The sequence below is a fragment of the Erythrolamprus reginae genome, chromosome Z, assembly GCF_031021105.1.
Source record: "Erythrolamprus reginae isolate rEryReg1 chromosome Z, rEryReg1.hap1, whole genome shotgun sequence".
In the NCBI taxonomy this organism is placed as follows: domain Eukaryota; kingdom Metazoa; phylum Chordata; class Lepidosauria; order Squamata; family Dipsadidae; genus Erythrolamprus; species Erythrolamprus reginae.
In genome coordinates this window covers 142,637,970-142,662,720 of record NC_091963.1, presented here as the reverse complement: position 1 = coordinate 142,662,720, position 24,751 = coordinate 142,637,970, and the positions used below count along the sequence as shown (strand labels likewise).

The 24,751-nt window shown below is 43.4% G+C and overlaps 1 protein-coding gene across 1 annotated transcript; it reads right to left on the bottom strand.

Moving 5' to 3' along the window:
- Window positions 1–1,056: 1,056 nt before the first annotated feature.
- On the bottom strand, window positions 1,057–24,708 carry LOC139154392 (dnaJ homolog subfamily C member 3-like). The gene is made up of 12 exons (XM_070728936.1): window positions 24,415–24,708; window positions 22,478–22,588; window positions 19,061–19,185; window positions 18,801–18,875; window positions 16,557–16,700; window positions 15,511–15,692; window positions 10,604–10,723; window positions 9,134–9,239; window positions 6,745–6,865; window positions 5,531–5,663; window positions 3,950–4,098; window positions 1,057–2,283 (listed from the first exon to the last, which is right to left on the bottom strand). Exons 1-12 carry the CDS (start codon window positions 24,671–24,673, stop codon window positions 2,147–2,149), a joined length of 1,662 nt encoding a protein of 553 aa, XP_070585037.1. The 5' UTR covers window positions 24,674–24,708; the 3' UTR covers window positions 1,057–2,146.
- Between the last annotated feature and the right edge of the window lie 43 nt (window positions 24,709–24,751).

The following is a 24,751-nucleotide window of genomic DNA, read 5'->3' as shown; positions in this document are numbered from 1 at the left end:
AGAGACTGTAGAAAGCCCAATGATGGTAATGTCTGAGTCAAAGAGGAGGGAGACATGGGAGACCAAGAGTCCCTATTAGATGCCTGAGTCAGGTCAAGAAACAGACAGGAATATCTTTATGGGAAAAAGTTCAGAAAGAGTCTATGAAAGAAAGTCTAGTCAGTATAGCTCTAGGAAACAGTTGACCACACCCAGTCTGTATATAAAGGAGGGTTTTTGGGTAAAGAGGTGTGGAGTTTCAACATTCGTCATGGTGGAGGACTCAGATCTGGAGTTCCAGAACTGCCGTGCTGAGAAACTGCTGTGGCTCCTTTAAGTCATGCAGAGATGCCAATGAGAAAGAAAAGAAACCTGGAGATCTGTAAGGGCATGTGTGTGATTTATGGACCTTATCTGAAGGAAGAATGTGCTAATTAGCTCTGCCTCTTGGCTAACAGCAGTTTGTTATCTCTTGGCCAATTTGAGCAGGGCTTCTGCCAACGTGAACTGATAAATCTCTCCTGTCTGTACAAAGCATTTTTAACTACTGTATATAAAAGTGTTTGAATTGAATCCTTTGTGGGCGTTTCTTTGTTTTGATCCAGTAGTCCCAAAGCAGAACAGATTGAGTGGTATATAACATTCACCCCCTTATTTGGATGACATTAGAAAACAAAACCAGGCAACAAGGGGCTTGTTCCTATGTCGTATTTTTTTCCACTGGATGAGACACTCAACAGGTGTTGCATTCTCTTGGAATAAGTACACTTGAAACATGTTGGCAGAATGTTCCAAATCGATCTATTTCACTCAGAACTGTAAACAAAAACATTTTTGTCTATGCACAGCCCTACCCCCTCCGTACTGCAGGCTCACCCAACTGCACCCAGTTTAAAACACTCACTTTTCAACCTGAGTTAAAATGTATTTTAGGGGTTTTTTTCCCTCCCCATCTGGCTCAGAACTCGGGAAGCAAATTATGCTGAACCTTCAGCCTTCTTAACTCAGCACTTTTGGTTACCTCCTCTCAACCTTTGCTCCTGCAAAAATGCTAAAGGTTGAAAAAAAAATCAATTATTTTTGCAATACGAAACTTTTAATCTTGACACTTTCTCGGTAAAGACAGGACATTAATACCTCTCCTTAATCTTTCCCCCTACCCCCGGACTTTGATGATAACAAATGAAGCAACGACTGTACTAGATAAAAAAGAAAGAGGAGGAGGGAACAAAAATGTAATTTTAACTAACTCTACAAAATGAAGGCTTCACGGTCAGTCAGTGGTAGAGCTGTTAGATTATGCCTGAAAAAATATTAAATTCTGGGACAGAGGAGAGGGTATCACTGAGGGTATCAATTTTTGTCTCCGGATCCATACTGTTTCTTCATGTCCACCTCCAGTATTTGAAAGAAATAGCAGTCTATGTGCAAAATCAATATCCATCAATAAAGTATACCATCCAGAAAGGCTCAAAGCAACAAACCAATCTTACTTTTCTTCCCTTTTTCCAGTCTGACACAGGGGTTTATAGCCCGCCCCCCCCCCCCAAAGTCAGCTGGCTTTTTCTCCCATTGGCATCAGTTAAATGAAACTGTCCCAATGTATGGCATGACTCAAATATCAAGTCCGGCCAAGCTTTTGTTTGGGAAGGTGATCTCAAAAATGGCATGCTTTCTTTTTTAAAAAGAAAGAGATAAAAGGGGTGGGTGGGTGTTAAAGAGGATTTAAAAATGGTTTCCTTGGCAAAAGGCGGCGGATCGTAGGACTGGGAGAACTTTGCCAGATCTTGTAGGTGCAAAGAAGAACTTGAGATGCTTAGATGAACGGCAACGATTTGAGTTCAACCTAACTTTGAACACGTCCCTAAGAAAGATGGGATTTACAGACGGATTTAAAGCTCTGCATGCATCATAAATCCCCTTTTCCTAGTCACTGTTTGGTGGGAATCGTAGCTAGAAGCGAGAGGTTGCCATCTTCCTTCGGGTCCTGGTGACTATCACGAGAAGAAAATTTCCGGTCATCTGAAAAGGGATATTTGAATATATAACGAAACTAACCTCCCCACCCCCACCCCGGTTCCATTTGTGTAAGAGTTGTTATTTGTCCTCTTTGTGCATCAACTCAATGGCCAAGGTGTTGCATTTGTCTTTGGGGGCCTCAAGTGGATTAATTAAAATGAAACTTGAAATGAAAGTTCCCAGAGCCAAAGGGGTTAAATTCGGATGCCCACTGGTGTTGATGTCCTGATTGTTGATTCTCCGGATCTAAAGGATCCTCGCCAGAGTCAAATTTCTGTCGCATTTCTAGAAGGTGAGGAAGGAAATAAGAGAATAACAGAATTGAAAAGGGACCTTGGAGATCTTCTAGTCCAACCCCCCTACTCACGGTGGAGAGCCTATGCCTGTTCTGACCTAGGCTTTCCCCAAACCACGAAGCAGACTCCTTGTCCTATCAAAAAAAAAACCCTTTCATTAAGTTACTGCAAATTCTTTTTATTCATATCCAGCAAAGTCTTTCAAGGGTAAATTTACAGTCACAGACCTTAACTATCTTGGAGAACTGTTAGGCCAATATCTTCAAAGCTTGGCAAGGAGTCTCTGAGAGTCACAAACCAATTGTCTCCTGCAAACTTCCCTCACCTTTCACTCCTCTTTTATTCCCTATGGGAGGGGCCATTCATTCTCCACTTGTGGCCTTACTCCCAAATTAACCCATGTTGCTCAGCTGTCCCCTTCGTCTGGCAACTCTGTACATGCACACACTAGGAAGATGCTCCAGCTGTTCCTCTGCCTCACTGATGTCTGACTCCAAAGGCAACTGATAACTGTCAGAGTGCCCTGGCCCCATCTCTGCCTATGATGCAGAGCATTCATCAGAGTCTTCCTCTGACTCCAGGATTGGCCTATGTTCTTCCTTGACCTCCTCACTGTTCGAATCTGCTGCCAGATCTGCTGGCTGCTAGTGGACCAAAACAACAGTTTCAGACAAGTAGTTGTCTAACTGTCCCTTAAAAACCTCCAGTGATGGAGCACACAACAACAACCAGCTGAGCAGATGTTAGGGGTGGATGGGAAGACCAGGCTCCAGAAGATGAACTTAGTTTGATATTGTCAGCTCTCAACCTGATGAGACAGTTCTACTTTGTTGTAAGGCTATATCAGGGGGTCAAATTCAAGGGTTGTGGTCCGGATCCGGCCCATGGAGTGCTTAGATTTGGCCCATGGGGCCATCCTGGAAACAGACGTACGGAGCCTCTGCCAGCTAAAACAGAGCTTGGGAGGGCTGTGAGTGGCGCTTCCAGGCTCTGTTTTCATTGGCAGAGGATTGCAGGAGGCCGTCGAAGACAAATACGGAGCTTGGGAGCCCCTTTTCTCTGCTAGAGTGCTTGGGCCACCATAGGTGCACCCAACACGAGTGATGTTGAGTTGGCCACTCCCCTGCCTTCCTACCCAAGGTCAAACGCAACCCTGATGCAGCCCTCAATGAAATAAGAGTCTGAAACCCCTGGGCTACATTAATGGAATTGTTGTAAGTCTGAAAATACAAACCTCCCACCATCGGCTTTAACAATTAGGGAGGGTCCTTTTTAAGCTTCTTTCTTTGCCCATTAAGCCGTTGTGGATTCTTCCTGCTCTTATCTGATCCTTCCCTAGGCAGCATCTTTCCTCCTTTCCCATGAGGTCATCTCCACAAACCATTATAGATATTTACCATACCTACTGGTAGATTTTTGTCTGCTTTTTTCTGCTCTCATCCCAAAGCTGCTTTTGACTTTTTTTTGGGGGGGGGGGGGGCTCGAAGACGTTTCTCATTCAAGAAACTTCCTGAGTTCTGACTGAATGCAGGGCAATGAATGCTGTATGCTCCATCATTTGAGCTTTATTAAGAAAATATGAGAACATTGCTTTGGCTTCAAATCCCCCCACTTCTGAAATAAAGGAATAAGAAGGCAATAAGTTCATGCATTACCTGGATCTGTCAGGACCTCTTTAGCAGCTGCAATGTCGATGAATTTTTTCTCAGCTTCCTTTTTCTCATCTTCTGACTGAAAGTTGTCCGGGTGCCACTGTTGAGCCAGCTTTCGGTATGCTTTGATTATCTCTTGCTTGTTGGCGTTCCTGGGGAGGGGGGCAGAAGATAAGGGGCCTGTTTAGCATAAGGGAGATCTAAAGCATCACCCCTTGAGGGCCAAAATTTAGCTCTTTGTTATGAATAATACCCAGGAGAAGTTCCATTTGTCATCCTTCTGCTGATGAGGAATATGGTTGGCAGGGAGAATGGCAGGTTGCAGGAGGCAAATTAAAAAAGAAGCAAGCGAAATTACTCCTTTTGCCAACAGTATGTTCACAATGCTGTAATTATTGGAAATTTATATTCATACACATACATCTATTTTTAACTACACTCCCATAATTGAGTTTAGAGCCCAAAAGGTGTTTTTTTCCTCCCCTTCCTTCAATTTCCTGAATGGTGATGTAGTAGTTAGAGTACAGTGTGCAGGTTACTTCTGCTGACTGCCGGCTGCTTGCAATTTGGCAGTTCGAATCTCACCAGGCTCAAGGTTGACTCAGCCTTCCGTCCTTCCGAGATCAGTAAAATGAGGACCCAGATTGTTGGGGGTGATATGCTAGTACTGTAAGCCACATAGAGAGGTCTGAAAAGCACTGTAAGGCGGTATTCAAGTATTAATACTATTGCTTCTTACCCAATATATATAGTCCAAGATGGGGAACTTACAGCGCTTCCAAAAGTTGTGAACTACAATTCCCAGCAACCAGCAAGATCAGAAATGGATGTTTGGGAGTTATAGTTCAGCAGCAGCAGGGGCAAGTGCAATGGCTTAGCAGTTAAAGATGCTGAGCAAATTTGAGATTGAGAGACCTAAGTGCCATGTGATGGGATGCGCTTCCATCCTCGCCCCAGCTCCTGCTCACCTAGCAGTTTGAAGGCAGGCAATTGCGAGTAGATAAATAGCTACCACTTCAGTGGAAACAGCATTCTATGCATGTCGGCGTATATTTATGCTGCCACGTAAGCATAGAAGTGTCTTCGGACAATGCTGGTTCTCAACTAAGAAACAGAAATTGAGGACCATTCCCTAAATTCAAACACGATTGGACGGGGGAAATCTTTACTTTTAGTTCAGAGGTATTTGAGAAGTTCTCATTCATACAGGACTCTGCAATTCTAAATCATAATGTGGTCCACTTCTTTGGGGCTATATTTGAACTTACCAGTTGTGGCTTGGGTGAGAACAGGCTGTTGTGGCTTAGTCAACAAGCTATGTTTTTTTAAAAAAAGGCTTTGACTGAACGTGTTGTTCATTAATGTCAATAGATTCTTATTATTATTATTTCCTTGTAGAAAGAAGCTTTGAGGTGACAAAAGTGCGGCAGCTGTTCTGGCTTCCCAAAATCATTAAACCAGGACTTCAACCTTCATGGTTATAGAACAGTGCAGCTTTTAATGTTCTATTCCAGGGGAATTCCTCTCAGCAGTTTTAATCCTGGATTGTGAAAGACATTGGATGCCAAAGATGAACCTGCTCACCTCTGAATTCCAAGAATTTTGTAATAGTTCCTCTTCTTGGACTGCTTCAGCAGTTTCTGTGCCCTCTCGAGTCCGTCTTTTAATTCCTCGTTTTCAGAATCAAATTCTTTTGCTTCTTGATAATCTTCAATAGCTGGAGATTTAAAAAAAAGGCTAGTTTTGATTATTTCACCATGGAAGCTCCTTTCTCCCCAGCTTTGACTATTTGGTCAAAGATTTTTATATTATCCAGTTAAATGGAAATATGCAGCCTCCATCTACAAGTAGCAAATACTCTGCAGGTTATTAGCTATTCTCCAAAAATAGGCAGGGGCAGGACTCATATTTTAGACACTCTGTGGGACCTAACTGGTCACTGGGATTCGTGCGGCAGAAGGCGATCCCAGAGATATTCTGGTCCGATGCCATGAAGGGCTTTATAGGTCATGACCAACACTTTGAATTGTGACCGGAAACTGATCGGCAAGCAATGCAGACTGCAGAGTGTTGGTGTAACATGGGCATATTTAGGGAAGCCCATGATTGCTCTTGCAGCTGCATTCTGCACGATCTGAAGTTTTCGAACACTTTTCAGAGGTAGCCCCATGTAGAGAGCGTTACAGTAGTCAAGCCTCGAGGTGATGAGGGCATGAGTGACTGTGAGCAGTGACTCCCGGTCCAAATAGGGCCGCAACTGGTGCACCAGGTGAACCTGGGCAAACGCCCCCCTCGCCACAGCTGAAAGATGTTTCTCTAATGTGAGCTGTGGATCGAGGAGGACGCCCAAGTTGCGGACCCTCTCTGAGGGGGTCAATGATTTCCACCCCCCCCCCCCCCAGGGTGATGGACGGACAGATGAGATTGTCCCTGAGAGGCAAAACCCACAGCCACTCCATCTTATCAGGGTTGAGTTTGAGTCTGTTGACACCCATCCAGACCCTAACAGCCTCCAGGCACTGGCAGATCACATCCACTGCTTCATTGATTGGACATGAGTTTAAAGTTGCCGACCCCTGGGGCTAGTCATACACTTTAAGAAAGGAGACTGTGGGGCATCACTTTGGAAAAGTCTTGCCAAAAATCTGGTAGAGACTTGTCCAGGCAGTTCCTGAGAAGTAAACATGACTGAATGGAAGAAGAAGAAGAAGAAAAAGCAAGGTTGTTAGCACTGGGATGGAAGGAGGAAGGAATGGATCTTCATGTAGTAGTAGCAATGAGTTGTCTCGGATGCTGACCTTTCTCAAATTCTTCATTAAGGATGAAGGCCTCTGCTCGGTCGCGCAGGATGAATATATTTCTGGGATCAAGTTGATGGGCTTCGCTACAGAGATCTATTGCTTCGGCAGTCCGTTTGCTCTGCAACAGGAGGTAAAGTGTATTTTTTAATCAGGACAATCTGGTCTACCCAAATATTGGACGAGCATACTGTTTACCCTTTTGCCTTTCGGCCCCAATCCAGGAGCCTTTGCAGGTAGTTGCTTTCGCAACAAACTATTTTTTTCTGTTGAATTTATATTTTACCGGCAATGAAATAAAAGGAGACTACTATAGATCTATTTCAAGCTAGTATTTAGCCCGGATTCGAATCCCAGAAGGCTAGAGATAACAGTGAGAGCTAAATAAACAAGAGCTCCCTTTATTTCTTAGTTTGTAAATATAAATTTAACAGGAGGTAAATGAGAAGTGCAATGTGTGGTGCTCTTTTGTTGACTAACACATTCGCACATCCCTTCCTGGACCTGATCATTTGTTCCAATCTACCTCCTGCTCTCACAATGGGGCTCTAATAACATGCCCTTGGGTTAATTCTACTTGCCATATTTGTCGCTCCATAAGACTCCCACTTTTAGCCTCCGTGCCTCCATTAAAGTCGCCAAAGGCTGAAGGGTGGGGGCCAGCGAAAGGCCGAAAGGTGGGTACTGGCGAAAGTCATGAAAGGCCAAAAGTGTGGGGGCCAACAGGTAGGCGGGGCTTCAGCAATATTCACTCCATAAGACACAGACATTGCCACTCACTTTTGGAAGACAAAAAAGGTGTGTCTTATCGAGCGAAAAATCTGATAATTGATCATTTTAAAGAAATGCATAAGACTTCCCATATAATAATAATAATAATAATAATAATAATAATAATAACAACAACAACAACAACAACAACAACAACAACAACAACAACAACAGAGTTGGAAGAGACCATGGAGGTCTTCTAGTCCAACCCTCTGCTTGGACAGGAGACCCCACACTACTTCAGACAAATGGTTATCCAACATCTTTTTAATGTTGGAGCATTCACAACTTCTGGAAGCAAGCCATTCCATTAATCAATTGTTTTAACTGTCAGGAATTTTCAACTTAGTTCTAAGTTGTTTCTCTCCTTGATTAGTTTCCACTCATTGCTTCTTGTCCAACCCTCAGGTGCTTTGGAGAATAGCCTGATTCCCTCTTCTTTGTGGCAACCCCTCCAATATTGGACGACTGCTGTCATGTTTCCCCTGGTCCTTTTCATTAAACTAGCCATTCCCAGTTCCTGCAACCATTCTTCATGTTTTATCCTCCAGTCCCCAAATCATCTTAGTTGCTCTTCTCTGCACTCTTTCTAGAGGCTCAACATCCTTTTTACATTGTGGTGACCAAAACTGAATGCAGTATTCCAAGTTGCTTCTCTCCTTGTTTAGTTTCTACCCAAGACATTATAAAGTGGTATTAACATTTCATGTGATCTTTATTCTATCCCTCTGTTCATGCAGCCTAGACCTGTGTTGGCTTTTTTGGCACCCGATGACCCTGGAGGTCCCTTCCAACTCTATGATTCTATGAACACAACACATGACCTCTAGTACAGCCACAGGGAAAAGCCCTACTGAGCTTCTAATGGGCTGGAAACTCCACTCTGTCCTTGACAGATTACACCCAAGTTACTCAAATGAGAAGGAAAGTTTCAATATGGTGAAAATAAAAATATTGGAAACAAATGATCCAGTATATACTCACAATAACCAGGGGTGGGGCTACTGCTCGCACCAGGGGTGGGGGAATGCAGTGCGGTAGCAAAAACGGAGCTCCACCCCAGAGCACCCATTTTGCACTTAAAGATGTTGCAAGAAAATGCAAGGCATCCTGCATAAGTCACATCCACAGTGTGGTAGTAAAAAAATTGGTAGCCCTTCACTGACTATAACCAATAAAGAGCTGAAATCTCACTGCCAGGCTCCTGCCTCTTCAGTATCTGAACTCAATCACAGCTGCATCCAACCTCTTTGCAATGTGGTCAGATGAATGAATAAGGCTGATTTAAAGTGGAGTGCAAGCCTCATAGAAATCTTTGCAGGTGCTATTGGGTGGGTGGGTGGGGAATGGCCTCAATTTTGTTCAGTTTGAAATCCTTTCAAGATTTTTTCTTTGCAGGCTTCACAGGATGATGATGATAATAAATGTCCACTAGGACTCTAAGATCCCGCTCAGTTACTACTATTGAACAAGGTGCCACATATACGTGCAAATCCCAAGATTTTTGTTTTAAACAAACACAGTGGTTGTAAGGCAGTTTCCCAAAGAGGAAGCTGGTTAATCAACAGGCACCCAAACCCAGATTCCTTTCAAAGGAGTTCCCTGGATTTAGCTTTACCTTGGATAAACAGTGGCAGATCCGTTCTTTCGCTTTTATGGTGTAGATCTCTACATTGGGTTCAGTATTCATAGTGGCTTTGTACTTCTCGATAGCCTCTGCGTACCTGTTATTAGAGAACAATAGAGAAGAAACGAGGTTGGACACAGGACACAGCTAGTGAACGTTAATCCAGCAATAGCATTTAGACTTACAAACCGCCTTCTGCTGCACGAATCCCAGTGACCACTTAGGTCCCACAGAGTGGGCCTTCTCCGGGTCCCGTCAAATAAACAATGTCGTTTGGTGGGACCCAGGGGAAGAGCCTTCTCTGTGGCAGCCCCGGCCCTTTGGAACCAACTCCCCACAGAGATTAGAATTGCCCCCACCCTCCTCGCCTTTCGTAAACTTCTTAAAACCCACCTCTGCCGTCAGGCATGGGGGAACTGAGATATTCTTTCCCCCAGGCCTTTACAATTTACGCATGGTATGTCTGTATGTATGTTTGGTTTTTATAATAAGGGTTTTTTTAGTATTGGATTGGATTGTTACATGCTGTTTTTATCATTGTTGTTAGCCACCCCAAGTCTACGGAGAGGGACGGCATACAAATCCGATAAATAAATAAATAAATAAATAAATAAAAATTAAAAAAAAACCAGCACTTTAGAGAGCAGGGGTGTCAAATTCAGTTTAGAGAGCAGGGATACAGCAATGGCATTTAGACTTACATACCGCCCCACAGCACTTTAGAGAGCCCGCGAGGTGCTTAGATCTGGCACTCCGGACTACCCTGGAATCAGCAAAGCACAGGCCCGTGGACGTGGCCCTCCCAGGCTCCATTTTCGGCTGCGACAGCCTCCTGCAGCCCTCTGCCAAAGAAAACGGAGCTTGGAGGGGTCTGTGCGCGGCAGAGTTTTTGCTGACAGAGCACACACCAAACACAACCTGATGCGGCCCTCAATGAAATTGAGTTTGACACCCCTGCTTTAGAACGCTCTTGGAGTGATTTACACATCGCAAACTTTTTTTTCTGCATCCCTACAATTTGGGACGTAAAAGAGGTGGGCATTCTTTTGGCCCATTCCTGGGAGGCAGGTACAGTCCATTGTGTCTAAGTCAGTTGTGTGGCTTTTGTGTTGTTTGTGTGTGAAGTGTGAAAATTGGTTTTTGAGCTTATATGGCCATGACCATCAAGCCATGTCTTCCAAGCCAAACCCACAGAACCAGTAAGGAATTTTTTTTAGATTTCACCACTGGGTTAAGGCCAGTGAAGGGCTACAAAATTTTTTACTACCACGCTGTGCAGGTGGCTTATGCATTTTCTTTCAACATCTTTCAGTGCAAATTGGGCGTTCTGGGGTGGAGCTCCATTTTCACAAACCCACTGCGTTACCTCCTGTCCGGGCAGTAGCCCACTTTTGATTAAGGCCCAAGTCAGCTTAGACAGGGGCATCCAAGCAAACATAAAACCCAGGATGGGAAGATCACCTCTGAGCTTTGATGTGCTCCTCAGCAGATTCCAGCTGCTTGGTTAGCTTCTTCACTTGCTTGTAGTGGGAAAAACAGTTCTTGTCATCTTGATCCAACTTCAAGCACTCCCTTACTTGGCTGTGGAAAAAGGTTGAGAATGAGAACTGAAAGGGGGAAGATGTTTAAAGCCCTCCAGGCAGGGAAACTGAGGCAGAGAAAAGCCTTCTGCTAAAGGAGTCTTTTAGCTGAATAATGTCCAAGAAGGGATAGCTGTATTCCAGTATCTGAAGGGCCACCATAAAGAAGGGGATCAATTTATTTTTCAAAGCATCACAGGGCACAATAAGAAACAATACACAGAAAGAAATTAAGGAGGAAACAACATGGATTTAAGGAGAAACTTCCTAACAGTGAGGACGATTAACCAGTTCTGGGTGCTTCATCTTTGAGGTTCTGGGTGCTTCATCTTTGGAGGCTTTTAAGAAGAGACTGGACATCCACTCCAAGCTCTATTGTGAATTAAAGCTCAGAAGAAGGAAGATAAGCAGACAACTCAAAGAAATTGAAGCCATAACAGAATAATGGAGTTGGAAAAGACCTTGGAGGTCTTCTATGGTCCAACCTCCTGCTCAGGCCAGAAACTCTATACCATTCCAGACAAATGGCTGTCCAAGCTCTTCTTAAAAACTTCCAGTGTTGGAGTACCCAGAACTTCTTAAGATATTATTAAAAACATAGAAAAAAATATCCTCTGTGGAAGCACAATCCATCTTTCTAATAATATAGCCATTTTGAAGGCCCCCACACTACCAGATTCCCAAGCAAAAGGGTGACCAAAAGGGCAGGAGACAATCAGAATCCGGATAAAATGGTGCAGCAAAGATGACATATAGCTAGTCCTCAATTTAAAACCATTTGTTTAGCGACTGTTGTAAATGACGCCATCATTAATAAAAAGTAACTGCAGCATTCCCATGGTCTTGTGATCAAAATTCCAGCACTTGCCAACTGGCATGTACTTATGACTGTTGCGTTGTCCCGGGGTCATGTGATCATCATTTTTAAACTTCCCAGCTGGTTTCCAACAAGCAAAGCCCGAGAGAGGGAAATCTGATTCACTTAATGACTACACAATTCACTGAACAACTGCAGTGGCGTAGAAATGGGGCACAACTCACTTCCTGCCTAGAAAAGAAAGTTTAGGTCTCAATTGTAGTCATAAGTCAAGGATTACCTGTATATATTTTAAAGTCGGGGAAAGAAACTACATTAGATCTGTTGATTTGCCAATAGTTTCTGTACAGGCTCAACTTACGACCACAATTGAGCCCAAAATTTATGTTGTTAAGGGAGACATTTGTTAAGCGAGTTTTGCTCTGTTCTACGACCTTTCTTGCTTCAGGTGTTAAGAGAATAGCCTGGTTGTTAAGTGAATCTGGCTTTCCCCTTTCACTTTGCTTGTCAGAAGGTCACGAAAGGGATCGTGTAACCCCAGGACACAGAAATGGCCATAAATATGAACCAATTGCCTACCATCTGAATTTTGATCAAGTGACCATGGAGTTGCTGGAATGGTTTTTAAACTGTGAGAAACGGTTGCAAGTCACTTTTTTTTAGTGCTGTTGTAAATTTGAATGGTCACTAAGCAAACTGTTGTAACTGTTGAGGACTACATGTACTGTGAGATGTCATAAACTCAACCCCACCTGTCTTTATCCCCTGGGATGGTATGTAACTGACAAGAATATGGACATGTTTGGAAAGGAAAACATATAGGTTCATGGTACACTGACTCAACCTTCCAAATTTTGAAATATAAAATATAATATAAAATATTAATAGTAGAAACCTTCAAATTTCTAGGTTCTATCACATCTCAAAAGAGCACCTAACATCAAAAACGTCATCAAAAAAGCACAACAAAGAACATTCTTTCTGTGTCAACTCAGGAAGCTCAAACTGCCCAAAGAGCTGCTGATACAGTTCTACAGAGGAATCATTGAGTCTATTATTAGTACGTATTATTATTAGCATTATTATTATTAGTATTATTGTTGTTGTTGTTAGCATTGTGAAAAACGTACATTAATCTAGACAATACACTGTCCACAATATGTATGTATGTATGTATGTGTAACATATTTTGCTGATAATGAAAATTATATACAGGCCAAAATAGTGCTAACCTAGTCTCCCTTAATTTTAAGAAATTCAGCAAAAATAAAAGAATACGGGTATGTCTGGGAAAGAAACCCAGTTTATTCATGGTACACTGACTTGGGCTCCCAAATTATGGTAAGCCATCATGTGACTTCCCTAATTTGGGTTTGGTGTGTGTGAAGGAATGCAGATTTGGCCTTGAGAACAGGGAAGAAATAGCCCTGCCATCAAAGGGGAAGTTTCAGAAAGGATGAGTCAGTCTGTGTGAGGAGGAGAAGAAACTCAAGATGACCTCGCCTTGAGTTTATTTGGCATTCAAAAGGAGCGGAGGAAAAAACCCCCAAAACCCCTTTTGGTAGGCTGTGAAAAGGCTGTTTTTCTAGCCTATATCAACGAAAAGCATTCTGGGAATTTTGGCTGCAGACCTGGCCTTCTTTGAAAGGCTAATAGAATGCTATGGTGGCTCGCAAACCACATTTTAGAGCGTCACATCCAATCAACTTTTTCTCATCATGTACATTTATACATCCGAACTCGACTGTGTTTTTTCTGGGTCATACAACATATGTAGATATATTCTTTCTGTTTTTTTCTCTCTCTCTTTTTCTTTCCTTTTTTCTTTCTTTTCTTTCTCTCTTCTTCCTTCCTTTTCTCTCTCTTTTCCTTTTCTTTTTCTCCTTCCTTCCTTCCCTTCTTCTCTCTTTCCCTCCTTCCTATTTATACACACATACATACATACTTTTTTCATGTTTATGTGTAGTGTATATAGAAGGTAGCGATTAATGTATGCTGATTAGCATACATTTAAAGTGACAATAATGTTATTCTAAGTCTAACTATGACTTATGCTATTTTTTTTTTTGCTTAATTTATTGAAGTCTTAAAGCAGTGGTTCTCCGGAGTGGCCTGAGACCCGTTCAGAGGGTCCGCGCATAAAAGCAAACCCTTTTTTCGAGGTCCTCTTATGATTTTTGACAAGTAAAGGGGTCCTAATATTAAAGGCTTGAGAAAGGTAAAGATAAAGGTTCCCCTCACATATGCATGCTAGTCATCCCCAACTCTAGAGGGCGATGCTCATCTCTGTTTCAAAATTGAAGAGCTAGCGTTGTCCGAAGACATCTCCATGGTCATGTGGCCAGCTTGGGGTCATTAGATTCTAACCCCCTGGCCAATGAATGTATAGTGGGCTTGTTTGAATGGACATGTGTGTGTGCTAATAGGCTTTTTTAGTTTTTAAAATGTAATTCTTAATTTTATAATCATATTTTGATGTATACTGTTTTTATATGTTGTAAGCTGCCCCGAGTCTTCGGAGAGGGACGGCGTATAAATTTAATAAATAATAATAATAATAACCTTTCTGATCGACAAGCTCAGCGTCTTAGCCACTGACTGACTTAAATAAGCAATTGAAAAATTTAGGCATTCCTTTTGTGGCTTCGGACAGACCATGGAGTGATGCCCGCACTTTATTTACAGAGTCTTCCTTTAACAAACACCCTTGGGACCAGCATCTTGGTTGTTAAGTGAAGCAGTCACTGAATGAAACCACAACTGTGCTTATGACCTTATCTCAGCTCCCCCTCTCCCAGTTTTCCTTTAACAAACATCCTTGGGACCAGCAACTTGGTTGTTAAGTGAAGCAGTCACTGAATGAAACCACAAATGTGCTTATGACCTTATCTCATCTCCCCCTTCTCTCATTGTAAAAATGGGGGAGGGGGAGGTTGTTAACAGGTTGTTAAATGCAAGGATTGATTATAAAGGTTCCCCCCCCCCCCCACATCACCTTTGTAACTCTGAATGGTCGGTAAATGAGACAGCGGGTAAATAAAGACTAACTGTACTAAGTTAAGATGACTAAATTCACCTTCCTTCTGTCAGATCTGTGTTGCTTTTCTCATTCATCACGGAAAGGGCTGTGGCCAATTTCATACAGATATCCTCAACTTACATCCATTCATCTAGTGACCGTTGGGAGTGACAACAATGCTGAAAAAAAGTGACTCATGAATGGCTTTCATGCTTATGACTTAGGCTTATGACTTAGGCAGCCTCCCCAGGGTCACCTGATCAAAATTCACACCTTTGGAAACTGGCATGTACTTAGGACGGTTGCATTGTCTTGGGGTCATGTGAAACACCCTATGTAACAGGGGTGGGGTCTAACTTACCTTGCTGCCAGTTCACTTCCGCCTGCACTGCTTGGCCATGTGCGCATGCACAGTGCCAAAAACTTAGCTTCTGCGCATACACAGAAGCAAAAACCAACCAAGAAAAGGGGGAGGGGGAAGGCCAAAACTAAAATGGCGATGCATGTGCAGTGCTGAAAACTTGGCTTCTTGCACATGCACAAAAAGTAGCAAAAAAAACTGGGAGGAACCCACCTCGGAAATTGGGGTGGGTGGGGGAGCTTAATAACAATATGATTCGCTTAACGACTCTGGAAACACAATTGTAAAATGGGGGGCAAAAGACACTTAACCACCACCTTGCTTAGTAGAATAAATTTTGGCCTCAATTGTAGTCTACCCCAGCACTCATTTGAAAAATGGAAAGTGGGAGGCAAATTGCTTCCGTTTGCACATTGCATTCCAACCTTGGGATGCTGGCGGTCTCTGGAAGAGCATTGTTGGCGTTGTCGGTGATGTGTGTGTTGCCCACATGCTACGTATGCATACCCAGAAGCGTGTGTGAGCATGTGTGTGCGCACACGCACACACACACAAACAAACACACCATTGCATTTGACATGGCTGACTCACGTTAAAGACTCCTCATGTTCTCCCAATTTGTAATAGAGCTTGCTGAGTTTAAGGAAGGCGGCCCTGTTGTCATTCCGTAGCTTGGTGGTGGGCTTCAAGTCCATGATAGCTTTGTTGTAGTCCCCAAGATGAAGGTAGCACTCAGAGCGCAGCTCTTTGGGTTCTGGATGCCAAGGGGAGATCTGAAAGAAAACCGGCAATGGTTTTTTGTTTTTTAAAAAAATATTTTTATTAAATTTTTATTACAACAAACAAACAAACAAAAAATCTTAAAGAAAAAGTGCCCAACACCAATAAACCCCACCACCATTTAGGGGGTTAAATTATTTACAATAAATTTCAATTTCTTCCTTGGCTCCGGTTTACATTTCTTTACATACAAAAAGTGATTGGAATTTATTTTTCACATTGTCGTCACAAATTCTACTTAAGATATAATTTTTCACCTTATTCCATCGTGCCATCAGCTTCTCCAATTTATTTCCATCAAAGTTATTTAATCTTATTTCCATAATTTCGAAGTGGATGTGGTCCACCATATACCAGGACCAATTCTGGATTGTCCATTTATTGCTATCCTTCCACCCTAATACCACTACTGCTTGAGCGCTTTCCAAAGCTGCTGTTTTAACCGGCAGTGGTTTTACCTGCCTCGTTATGGTAACATTAATAGCATCGCTGGAAGGGATCTTGAAGATCTTCTAGCCCCGGGGTGTCAAACTCGATTTTACAGGTCCATCTCATACTGGGCACCCCCTTTTTTAAAACTATTACCATCTGTCAGACGGTGCAGGACAATAAGAACAAGGACAAATAGGCTGACAAACAGTTTGTATCCCAGGGCAATAACCATACTGCACAGTGTGATTTTAATGCACTATCAGGGGTTTTTAATTCAATTGTGTGGAATGTGAAGGATGCACACTTTTGTTTTTTATGTGCAATGTACACTGAAGATGGCATTTAATTTCACAATGACGCTAAACTAAACAAAACAAAACAAAACCAGACCAAGTTAGCTTAGAGAAGATGAATTAAGAAGGTACCTCAATGACTCGGTCTAGAAAACTGACTGCTCCTAGATAGTTTTTTTTCTGAAAGGCAGTCTGAGCTTCTTGCATGGAAAATTCTTGCTCAGTGACCCTGGACAGCTGGTTCCGGGCTTCTGCATCATCCGGATTGCTCTTAAGCTGGGAAAAATGTTTGATTTTAATTTTTTAAAATTAAATAGAAAAAGGTTATGTGATACGTAGCATATAAGAAGGATGCACATTGTTTGCATTCCTTTATGGCATATGTTAAAAGAAAAATGCTCAGTTCAAACAGATCTGGACAGCGGTTTGTTTATTTAGCAGTGTATTCTATTCCACCCAGTTCCAGAGACGCTGGGTAGCCAGCGGAATAATCCAATAGAAACTTGTAAAACAATGATAAACATGGCACAAACGAGGATGGGATCAAAGAAGAAATGTCTGAAATGCATAAGGTAGAAAAACAATCGTCATTCTAGCTCTTAAGTCTGCAAACTTTTTTCATTTAGAAACCAAGGCTTTCTTGCTACAGGAAAACATTGGGGTTTGGGTACCTTATGGATTTCAAGCTGCTGAATATTCCACAGGAATAAGCATTTAAAATCCCCCCAGCCCCACTTGAGATGTCGAGAGAATGACAGAGCACCATGTATGATACATCAAAATGGGATGGGTAGATTCCAACACACGGTATATTTGTGGCTGAAGAAACACTCAGATTATCTAGTGCAGAGGTTGGCAACCTTAAACATTCAAAGAGCCATTTGGACCCATTTCCCGCAGAAAAGAAAACACCGGGAGCCACAATACACTTCCCGTTCCTGCCTATTTGCTGAGAGGCTGTTCTGAAACTTTTATTTTCTTGGATTTATCCATGGTTGGCCTAACGGGGCTGAAAAAGCTCAATAAATCATGTACCAGCGGTATCACACATTGGTGGTTATGACACATATTTTGAAAAACAGGAAGCCGCAGCAGAGGGATTAAAGAGCCACATGCGGCTCCAGAGCTGCGGGTTGCTAACCCGATCTAGTGGGCTGATAATCTTGGCCACCCCTCCTTCCCTATTTTAAAGATATATTTTCTGTAATTTATTTATTTTATTTATTGGATTTGTATGCCTCCCCTCTCCGCAGACTCGGGGTGGTTAACAACAGTAATAAAACAGTATATGACAATAATCCAATACTAAAAACAGTTAAAAACCCATTATATAAAAACCAAACATACATACAGAAATACCATGCATAAAATTGTAAAGGCCTAGGGGGGAAAATGTATCTCAATTCCCCCATGCCTGGCGGCAGAGGTGGGTTTTAAGCAGCTTACGAAAGGCAAGGAGGGTGGGGGCAATTCTAATCTCTGGGGGGAGTTGGTTCCAGAGGGCCGGGGCCGCCACAGAGAAGGCTCTTCCCCTAGCTCCCGCCAAGCGACATTGTTTGGTTGACAGGACCCAGAGAAGACCCACTTTGTGGGACCTAACTGGTCGCTGGGATTCGTGCAGCAGAAGGCGGTCCCTGAGGTAATCTGGTCCGGTGCCATGAAGGGCTTTATAGGTCATAACCAACACTTTGAATTGTGACCGGAAACTGATCGGCAACCAATGCAGACTGCGGAGTGTTGGAGTGATATGGGCATACTTAGAGAAGCCCATAGTTGCTCTCGCAGCTGCATTCTGCACGATCTGAAGTTTCCAAACACTTTTCAAAGGTAGCCCCATGTAGAGAGCGTTACTGTAGTCGAGCCTCGAGGTGATGAGGGCATGAGTGACTGTGAGCAGTGACTCCCGGTCCAAATAGGGCCGCAACTGGTGCACCAGGCGAACCTGGGCAAACGCCCCCCTCGCCACAGCTGAAAGATGTTTCTCTAATGTGAGCTGTGGATCGAGGAGGACGCCCAAGTTGCGGACCCTCTCTGAGGGGGTCAATAATTCCCCCACCCAGGGTAATGGATGGACAGATAGAATTGTCCCTAAAGAGCCACATGCAGCTCCAGAGCTGCAGGTTGCTAACCAGATTTAGTGGGCTGATAATCCTGGCCACCCCTCCTTCCCTATTTTAAAGATATATTTCCTGTAAAACCCTGATTTTAATCCAAAAACCCAGGCTGTCAGCCAACCATGTTGTTCACTAACCAAATTTTTGCCACTAAGGAATGGTAGCAAAAGAATGACACTTGCATATCTTTAAACCCTACACAGCCAGGGATGGAATATGAAGGTGATTCATCAAAGGTTCTTGAAATAGGTATTTTCCTTACCACAGCTTCAAAGTCTTGTTTTGCTTCCTGGGTATAGCCTTGTTTCAGAAGGATATTGCCTCTCTGAAGCCGGGCCTGTGGAAGTGGAGATGATCAATTCCTTCAGAGCCAACCAATTTCCCCAAATTAGAACACAGTCTGTTCCCCTCCCCCCCTCTTAAAGACCAGTCCAGCACCTTGGGAAAATCCCATTTTCCCTTAAGAGTCCCTTTTCTACTTAATGAAAGCTTGGACAGAGGTTGAAAGTAAGAAGAACTTACCGCAAGGAAATCTGGCTTCAGTTCAATAGCTTTGGAGAGATCCGGCAATGCTGATTTAAACTTGCCCATCGCCAGGTAAATGGTGGCCCGTTTGTAATAGGTAAGGTAATTTTTCGGATCGATTTCTGAGGGGAGGAAAACAAATCGGCCATATATCAGTGTCAGCTGCTACTTCACACTTGCTTGTGCTTCGGTGACATTTTGTGACTCAGAGGAGAGTGGATTTGGGGGGGCGGGGGGCGGTGGCGAATGCTTGGGAAAAGTGAAAGCAACTGCTCTATGTCCAGGAGAACTGTTTTTAGTATTGGATTATTATTATATGCTGTTTTATTATTGCTGTTAGCCGCCCCGAGTCTCTGGAGAGGGGCGGCATACAAATCCAATAAATAAATAAATAAAATAAATAAATAAATAAATGCTACTTCAAGGCAGTGTTCCCTCTAATTTTTTGGGGGGCTGGGCGGAAAAGTATAGTGTCTGAGCGGCAGTCCCTTCGGGACTGGGCGGCACAGAAATAATAAATAAATAAATAAACAAACAAACAAACAAACAAACAAATAAAACCCCCACCCTGTTTTGCCTCAGAGAATTTCAAAATAAAATACTGTTCTGTGTGTCTATAACAGTGAGCTCATAATAGGGCAACTCTATCAATATCAAAATGCCACTTAAATAGTTGAGCTAGTTTCAAACTAGATTTTGATTTTCTTTCTCTCTTCCTTACTCCCATTCTTTTCCTTCCTCTCTTTTTTCTATCTGTTTCTCTCTCTTCCTCTCTCTCTCCTTCCCTCTCACTTGTTCCCTCTCGGCTTCTGGGCAGGTTTGGAAAACTCTGAGTTGATGATGATTTTTAAGTGAGCGATTGCTCACTGCTCAGCTTAGAGGGAACTATGCCTCCAGGTCACCTTTCTGGGAGAAGAAGGCAGCTGCACACCAAAGTTGAAGTGACAGTTCTGAAAACATTTTAGTTGAAACTTGATTGGTCAATGGGGTGTCTGTGTGTGCCAACAATAGGAGACAGTGCCTGTCACCGCCACGTCCCTCCCTCCCTTGACTGCCACAGAAAGAGCGGCTCACAGCCTCCGCGCAGGCAGCCCGGAGGAGCTGAGCCAGTCCTTTTTTTTAATGATTATTTTTTTAATTGAATGTTTTAACACATAAAGCATAAACAAACATAAACAAATAGTAGACATATTGTAAAATACACCATATTAAGAGTTTGTGGTAATTTGTGCATTTTGAAATAAAGTTGTTTTTACATTGCCTTTTCTACATCGTCCCTTTTTATTTTGTCTGGTTATTCTGTTTCCATTTTTTTCCATTTGTATAATTTTCTCCATATGGTATAATATTCATTTCCCTGTTTATATTGCAATTCCAATGTAATTTTATTCATTTTTGCGCATGTAATATCTTTCTGATTACCATCCGTCTTTTTTCCAGTTTTGTGCAAAACTCAATCTTGCCGATGTAAGTACGTGGATTATTAAATATAAATTTGCCTTTTTGTGATGCCCACTGACAATACCTGTAGGTATATTCCCGGTTTTAGTTCTAGTTTATAATTTAAAATTTCTTTCAATTTCTAATCAAGGCCCAAATTTTTACTGCTTCTGGGCACGTCCACCACATATGGTAGTACGTGTCATGTGGTGTTTCGCATTTCCAACATTCACTGTTTAAATTATTGCAGATAAGTCTTGCTGGGGCATAATGCTACTGGTAGAACATCTTATAAAGATTTTCTTTATAAGGTATAGATATTGCCAGTTTGAAATTTAATTTATAACGTTGCTCCCAATCTTCTAATTGTATGTTGTAACCAAAGTTGGCCATCCATTCCATCACGTTTTCTTTCACAGATTCTTCTATATTCTCAAAATTTAATAAATAATTATACATTCTAGTAATATTTTTTTTTTCTGGATCTATTAAAATTTTGTCTATTGTATTTAAGAACTGAGCCGGTCCTGCGAGGATGCACGTAGTCACCTCTCACTTGCTCTCTGTCTCCTGGTCAAAAGAATTCCCAGGACCAACTCCTGGCCTGGAGAGCAAGAGCAAGCCCCTTTGGCTCTACCTCCTTCGCTCGTCTCCCACCACCCCTTCGCTTTAAAACATACTCCTGTCTGCACGGAGGCAGGAAACCACTCTTTCTACAGGAGAGAGACATCTTATATGTCTGCTGCCTCTCGGGGCTAGAGTCAAAAAAAGGGTGTGTGGGACGAAGTCTCTGTGAGCGAGGGGTGGCTGTGAGGGCAGCTAGAGCAAAGGTGGGGGTTAGGAGCTGTGTGTCCTCCCAGTAGGAGGTGGGAAAGGTTTGATAGTCACCTTCCTGATGGGGCTCCAAAGCTGAGGGGCGATGGAGCAAACCCTGAACAGCTGACAGCATGGCTTTCACCCATCTGCTTCTGGGTACAGACAGCACTTGACTTACCTTCCTGGTGAGGCTCGGAGACCGCCCAGCATGCCCATCCACTGGCTCTCCAGGCAGTGCCACTTTCTCCCTGCCCCAAGAGCCCCGCCGGCTCGGAGACTGCGTTCTAGGATGGCACATGATAGGGGATATAGTTGCCGCCACCTCCACCCTTCTTGCCTTTCCGGCTTCAGCTCCGGGACCTTTGTGGGCCGGGAAGCGTCAGGGCGAGCACCTATGGAGCTCCGCTGGCCTCAAGGGTCCTCTGTCCTCCGGGATGGTAGGGGCCTTGACGGGGTAGGGAGAAAGTGGCGGCTGTCTGGAGAGCTGACGGATGGGTGTGCCGGGCGGTCTCCGAGCCTCGGCAGGAAAGTAAGCCGAGCACTGTCCAGAGCACTTTCTTCCTTCTCCCGCTGCCAAGAAGAAAGAAAGAGAAAAAAAGAAATAAGATTGGACCACTTCCCAAAACAGCACAATGGCAAACCGGAAGTGCGTTTTTTCAAACTTCCGGTTTGTCCACTGGGCATTTTTTTTCACCTACCAGGCTTTAGAAAGGTCTGTGTGAATGCACAGGGGGGCAGCGTGTCTCGGGGTGCGAGCATGCACGGTGGGAGGGGAGGTCTGTGGGCATGTCACTCATGCTAGCACCCCCACCCCGCTTTTGGCATGTGAACCAAAAACGGTTTGCCATCACTGCTCTATGGCAAGGGGCAGTTTTTCCAGTCAGTTCCACAACTGATAGGGCTTTTCGTTAGGATAGGTAGAGGAAAAAAGACTCTATGGTGGGGGAACCGGACTTCTGGTTGGCTTCAGAATTGAACAGGGAGCTTCCGGTTAGGCCTTTGTGGCTCTTTGAGAGTTTAAGGTTACTCCTACTAAGAGATCTGTCAGTGCCTTTTAGCAGCTTCTTACCCCAGAGAAATTAGACAGTGCCCCAATACAACTCTTTTTTCCAAGAGGCAGCTGGCTTCTTGAACTGATATTGCAAGGCTGGTACTCACCCACTGCCGAATGGTAGTGTGAGAGGGCTTCGGCCAGCTGCCCAGCAGCCAGTAGCTTCCGACCCATTTCCAGATGGCTGTCAATCTCGGCTTGCCCGGCAGCCAACAAACCTGGCAAGGATGAAGTCATTCAGGATACCAAGAGTTAGAATAGTGTTTCTCAGTGATGGCAATTTCAAGATGTCTGGACTTTAACATCCCTGCCAATAGCATGCTGATACAGAATTCTGAGAGTGAAGGCTTCTTATGGTAGCTGGGAAATTTTAGGAGCTGAAGTCCTCATATGCTGGCTGGGGAATACTGGGAGCTGAAGTCTGCTGGCTGGGGTAGTTGAAGTCCACACAAATTAAAATGAGCCGGGGTGGCGCAGCAGGTAGAGTGCTGTACTGCAGGCCACTGTAGCTGACTGTAGATCTGAAGGTCAGCGGTTCAAATCTCATCACTGGCTCAAGGTTGACATCCTTCCGAGGTGGGTAAAATGAGGACCCGAATTGTGGGGGCAATAGCCTTGCTCTGTTAAAAAGTGCTATTGCTAACATGTTGTAAGCCGCCCTGAGTCTAAGGAGAAGGGCGGCATAAAAATCGAATGAATGAATGAATGAATGAATGAATAAATAAAATGGCTGAGGAATTCTAACCTAGATCCTTGGTTCTTAGCAAGCTGGTGATACAACAAATTATTTTGCAAATACTAAACATGGCACCTCACGTATGTATGTATGTATGTATGTATGTATGTATGTATGTATGTATGTATTTATTTCTCTCCCTCCCCTCTCTCCCTCCCTGAGGAATCTCTTTCCTTTGAAAGTGACTCTGGGTGCCTCATCTGTAGTAGAAACTAATTACTAAAATAAGAGAATAAAAGCAGCGACATTAGGGACAAAAGCAGGCTTAACATTACTGTATTGGGTTTGTACACTGTCTTTCTCCAGTACTTGTGGAAAAAGACTGGCTTAATTAACTTTAGTGAGATTGAGGCCACATGGATTTCGGAAGGATGCTACTGAAAGGATGAAAAAGCACCATATTTTTAATTTTCAGATTGCTGCTCTTCCATGAAAACCAAAGAGCTCCTGTCCTTTTTCGACTAACTGAGCAAAATTTGAAAAGCTAGGAAATAATACTCAAATGTGCTCAAATCCCGAAAACCATTGGCTATAATGTGAACATACCTTTCATACTACAGTATTTGTTTTTTCTACCTTCTCCTGCATTTGCTCCCCACACTTCTGCCTTTCTGTTTTAGAAGTCCACTGAAACTTTAGATCAAGTTTCTAAAGTTTCTAATTTGGATTATTCTATTTAACTTGACTATAATAAATTAGATGTGTATAGTTATAACATCTTTGCTGCTTTTAAATGTAAAATATTTACCTGCTTGCTTTCCCTCTACCAAGGGTATTCTCCCGTATAGGTTTTGATGTGTCTAAGTTATGATTTGGTTTAGTGAACATTTATTTATTTCCCCCCTTCCTGGGTTTTTAAATAATAACTACAGGTAGACCTCGACTTATGAACATACAGTACTGTATTTCTTTTGCTACATGAGACATTTTTTTAGTGCCGTTCTAACTTAGAATGGTCACAAAATGAACTGTTGCAAGTCAAGGACTACTTGCATAAGGATGGTCGAACAGAATCAGAGGTCAGTCTCTTCAGGCAGAGAGATCATTGAGGACTAGTAACATGCTAAGGTTTAAATGGAAGAAATCAAAGGAGGAGGGTTGGGGAAGCTGAGACGAAGCCAGCCAATCACGTTGGCCAAGGGGAGGGTCTCTCAAGGAATGGCAGGGCTGAGCTTGTCAATGTAAAGGGGTATTGGGAGCAAAAAAAGATTGACAGGAAACGACTGTGGCAACAAAGGGCGGGGCCAATGGCAACTCGGTTGCTAAGGTCAAAAAGAAACGGAGGTGGGCTCCGGTTACTATGGTTACCTGGCAACTGTAGATCCAGCAAGACGCAGAGCAACGAAGCGGCCCACAGTAGCCTCTTTTCACAGTTGCCCGGACCGAGCCCGGGACCCTCCGCGTTTCGGCCAAGCAGCCCCAGGCTGCGCCACACCGGCTGCTGCTCGGACTCCATGTCCCGGCTCCGGAATCCGCTCACTTCCGCATCCGTGTTCAGGTTGCTGACAGTTCTTTCCGGCACGCTGGTCGTCTCTTTATTGTTCGAGTGCCGCTCTAGGATGATCATTCTCTCTCGTCGGCACCCAACGGCCGTCCATAGGGTGGGAGGGAAGATGGGAAAGGAAGAATGGAGCCTGCTCGCCAA

What these genes read in the sequence shown, in the direction of transcription:
- LOC139154392 (XM_070728936.1), bottom strand. Translation starts at nt 24,673, where the DNA reads ATGATCATCCTAGAGCGGCACTCGAACAATAAAGAGACGACCAGCGTG. An exon ending in TTCTAGACCGAGTCATTGAG is followed by an intron (nt 15,693 to 16,556) that starts GTACCTTCTTAA and finishes GTTTTCTTTCAG; the next exon opens with ATCTCCCCTTGGCATCCAGA. An exon ending in GAACATGAGGAGTCTTTAAC is followed by an intron (nt 10,724 to 15,510) that starts GTGAGTCAGCCA and finishes CTTTTTCCACAG; the next exon opens with CCAAGTAAGGGAGTGCTTGA.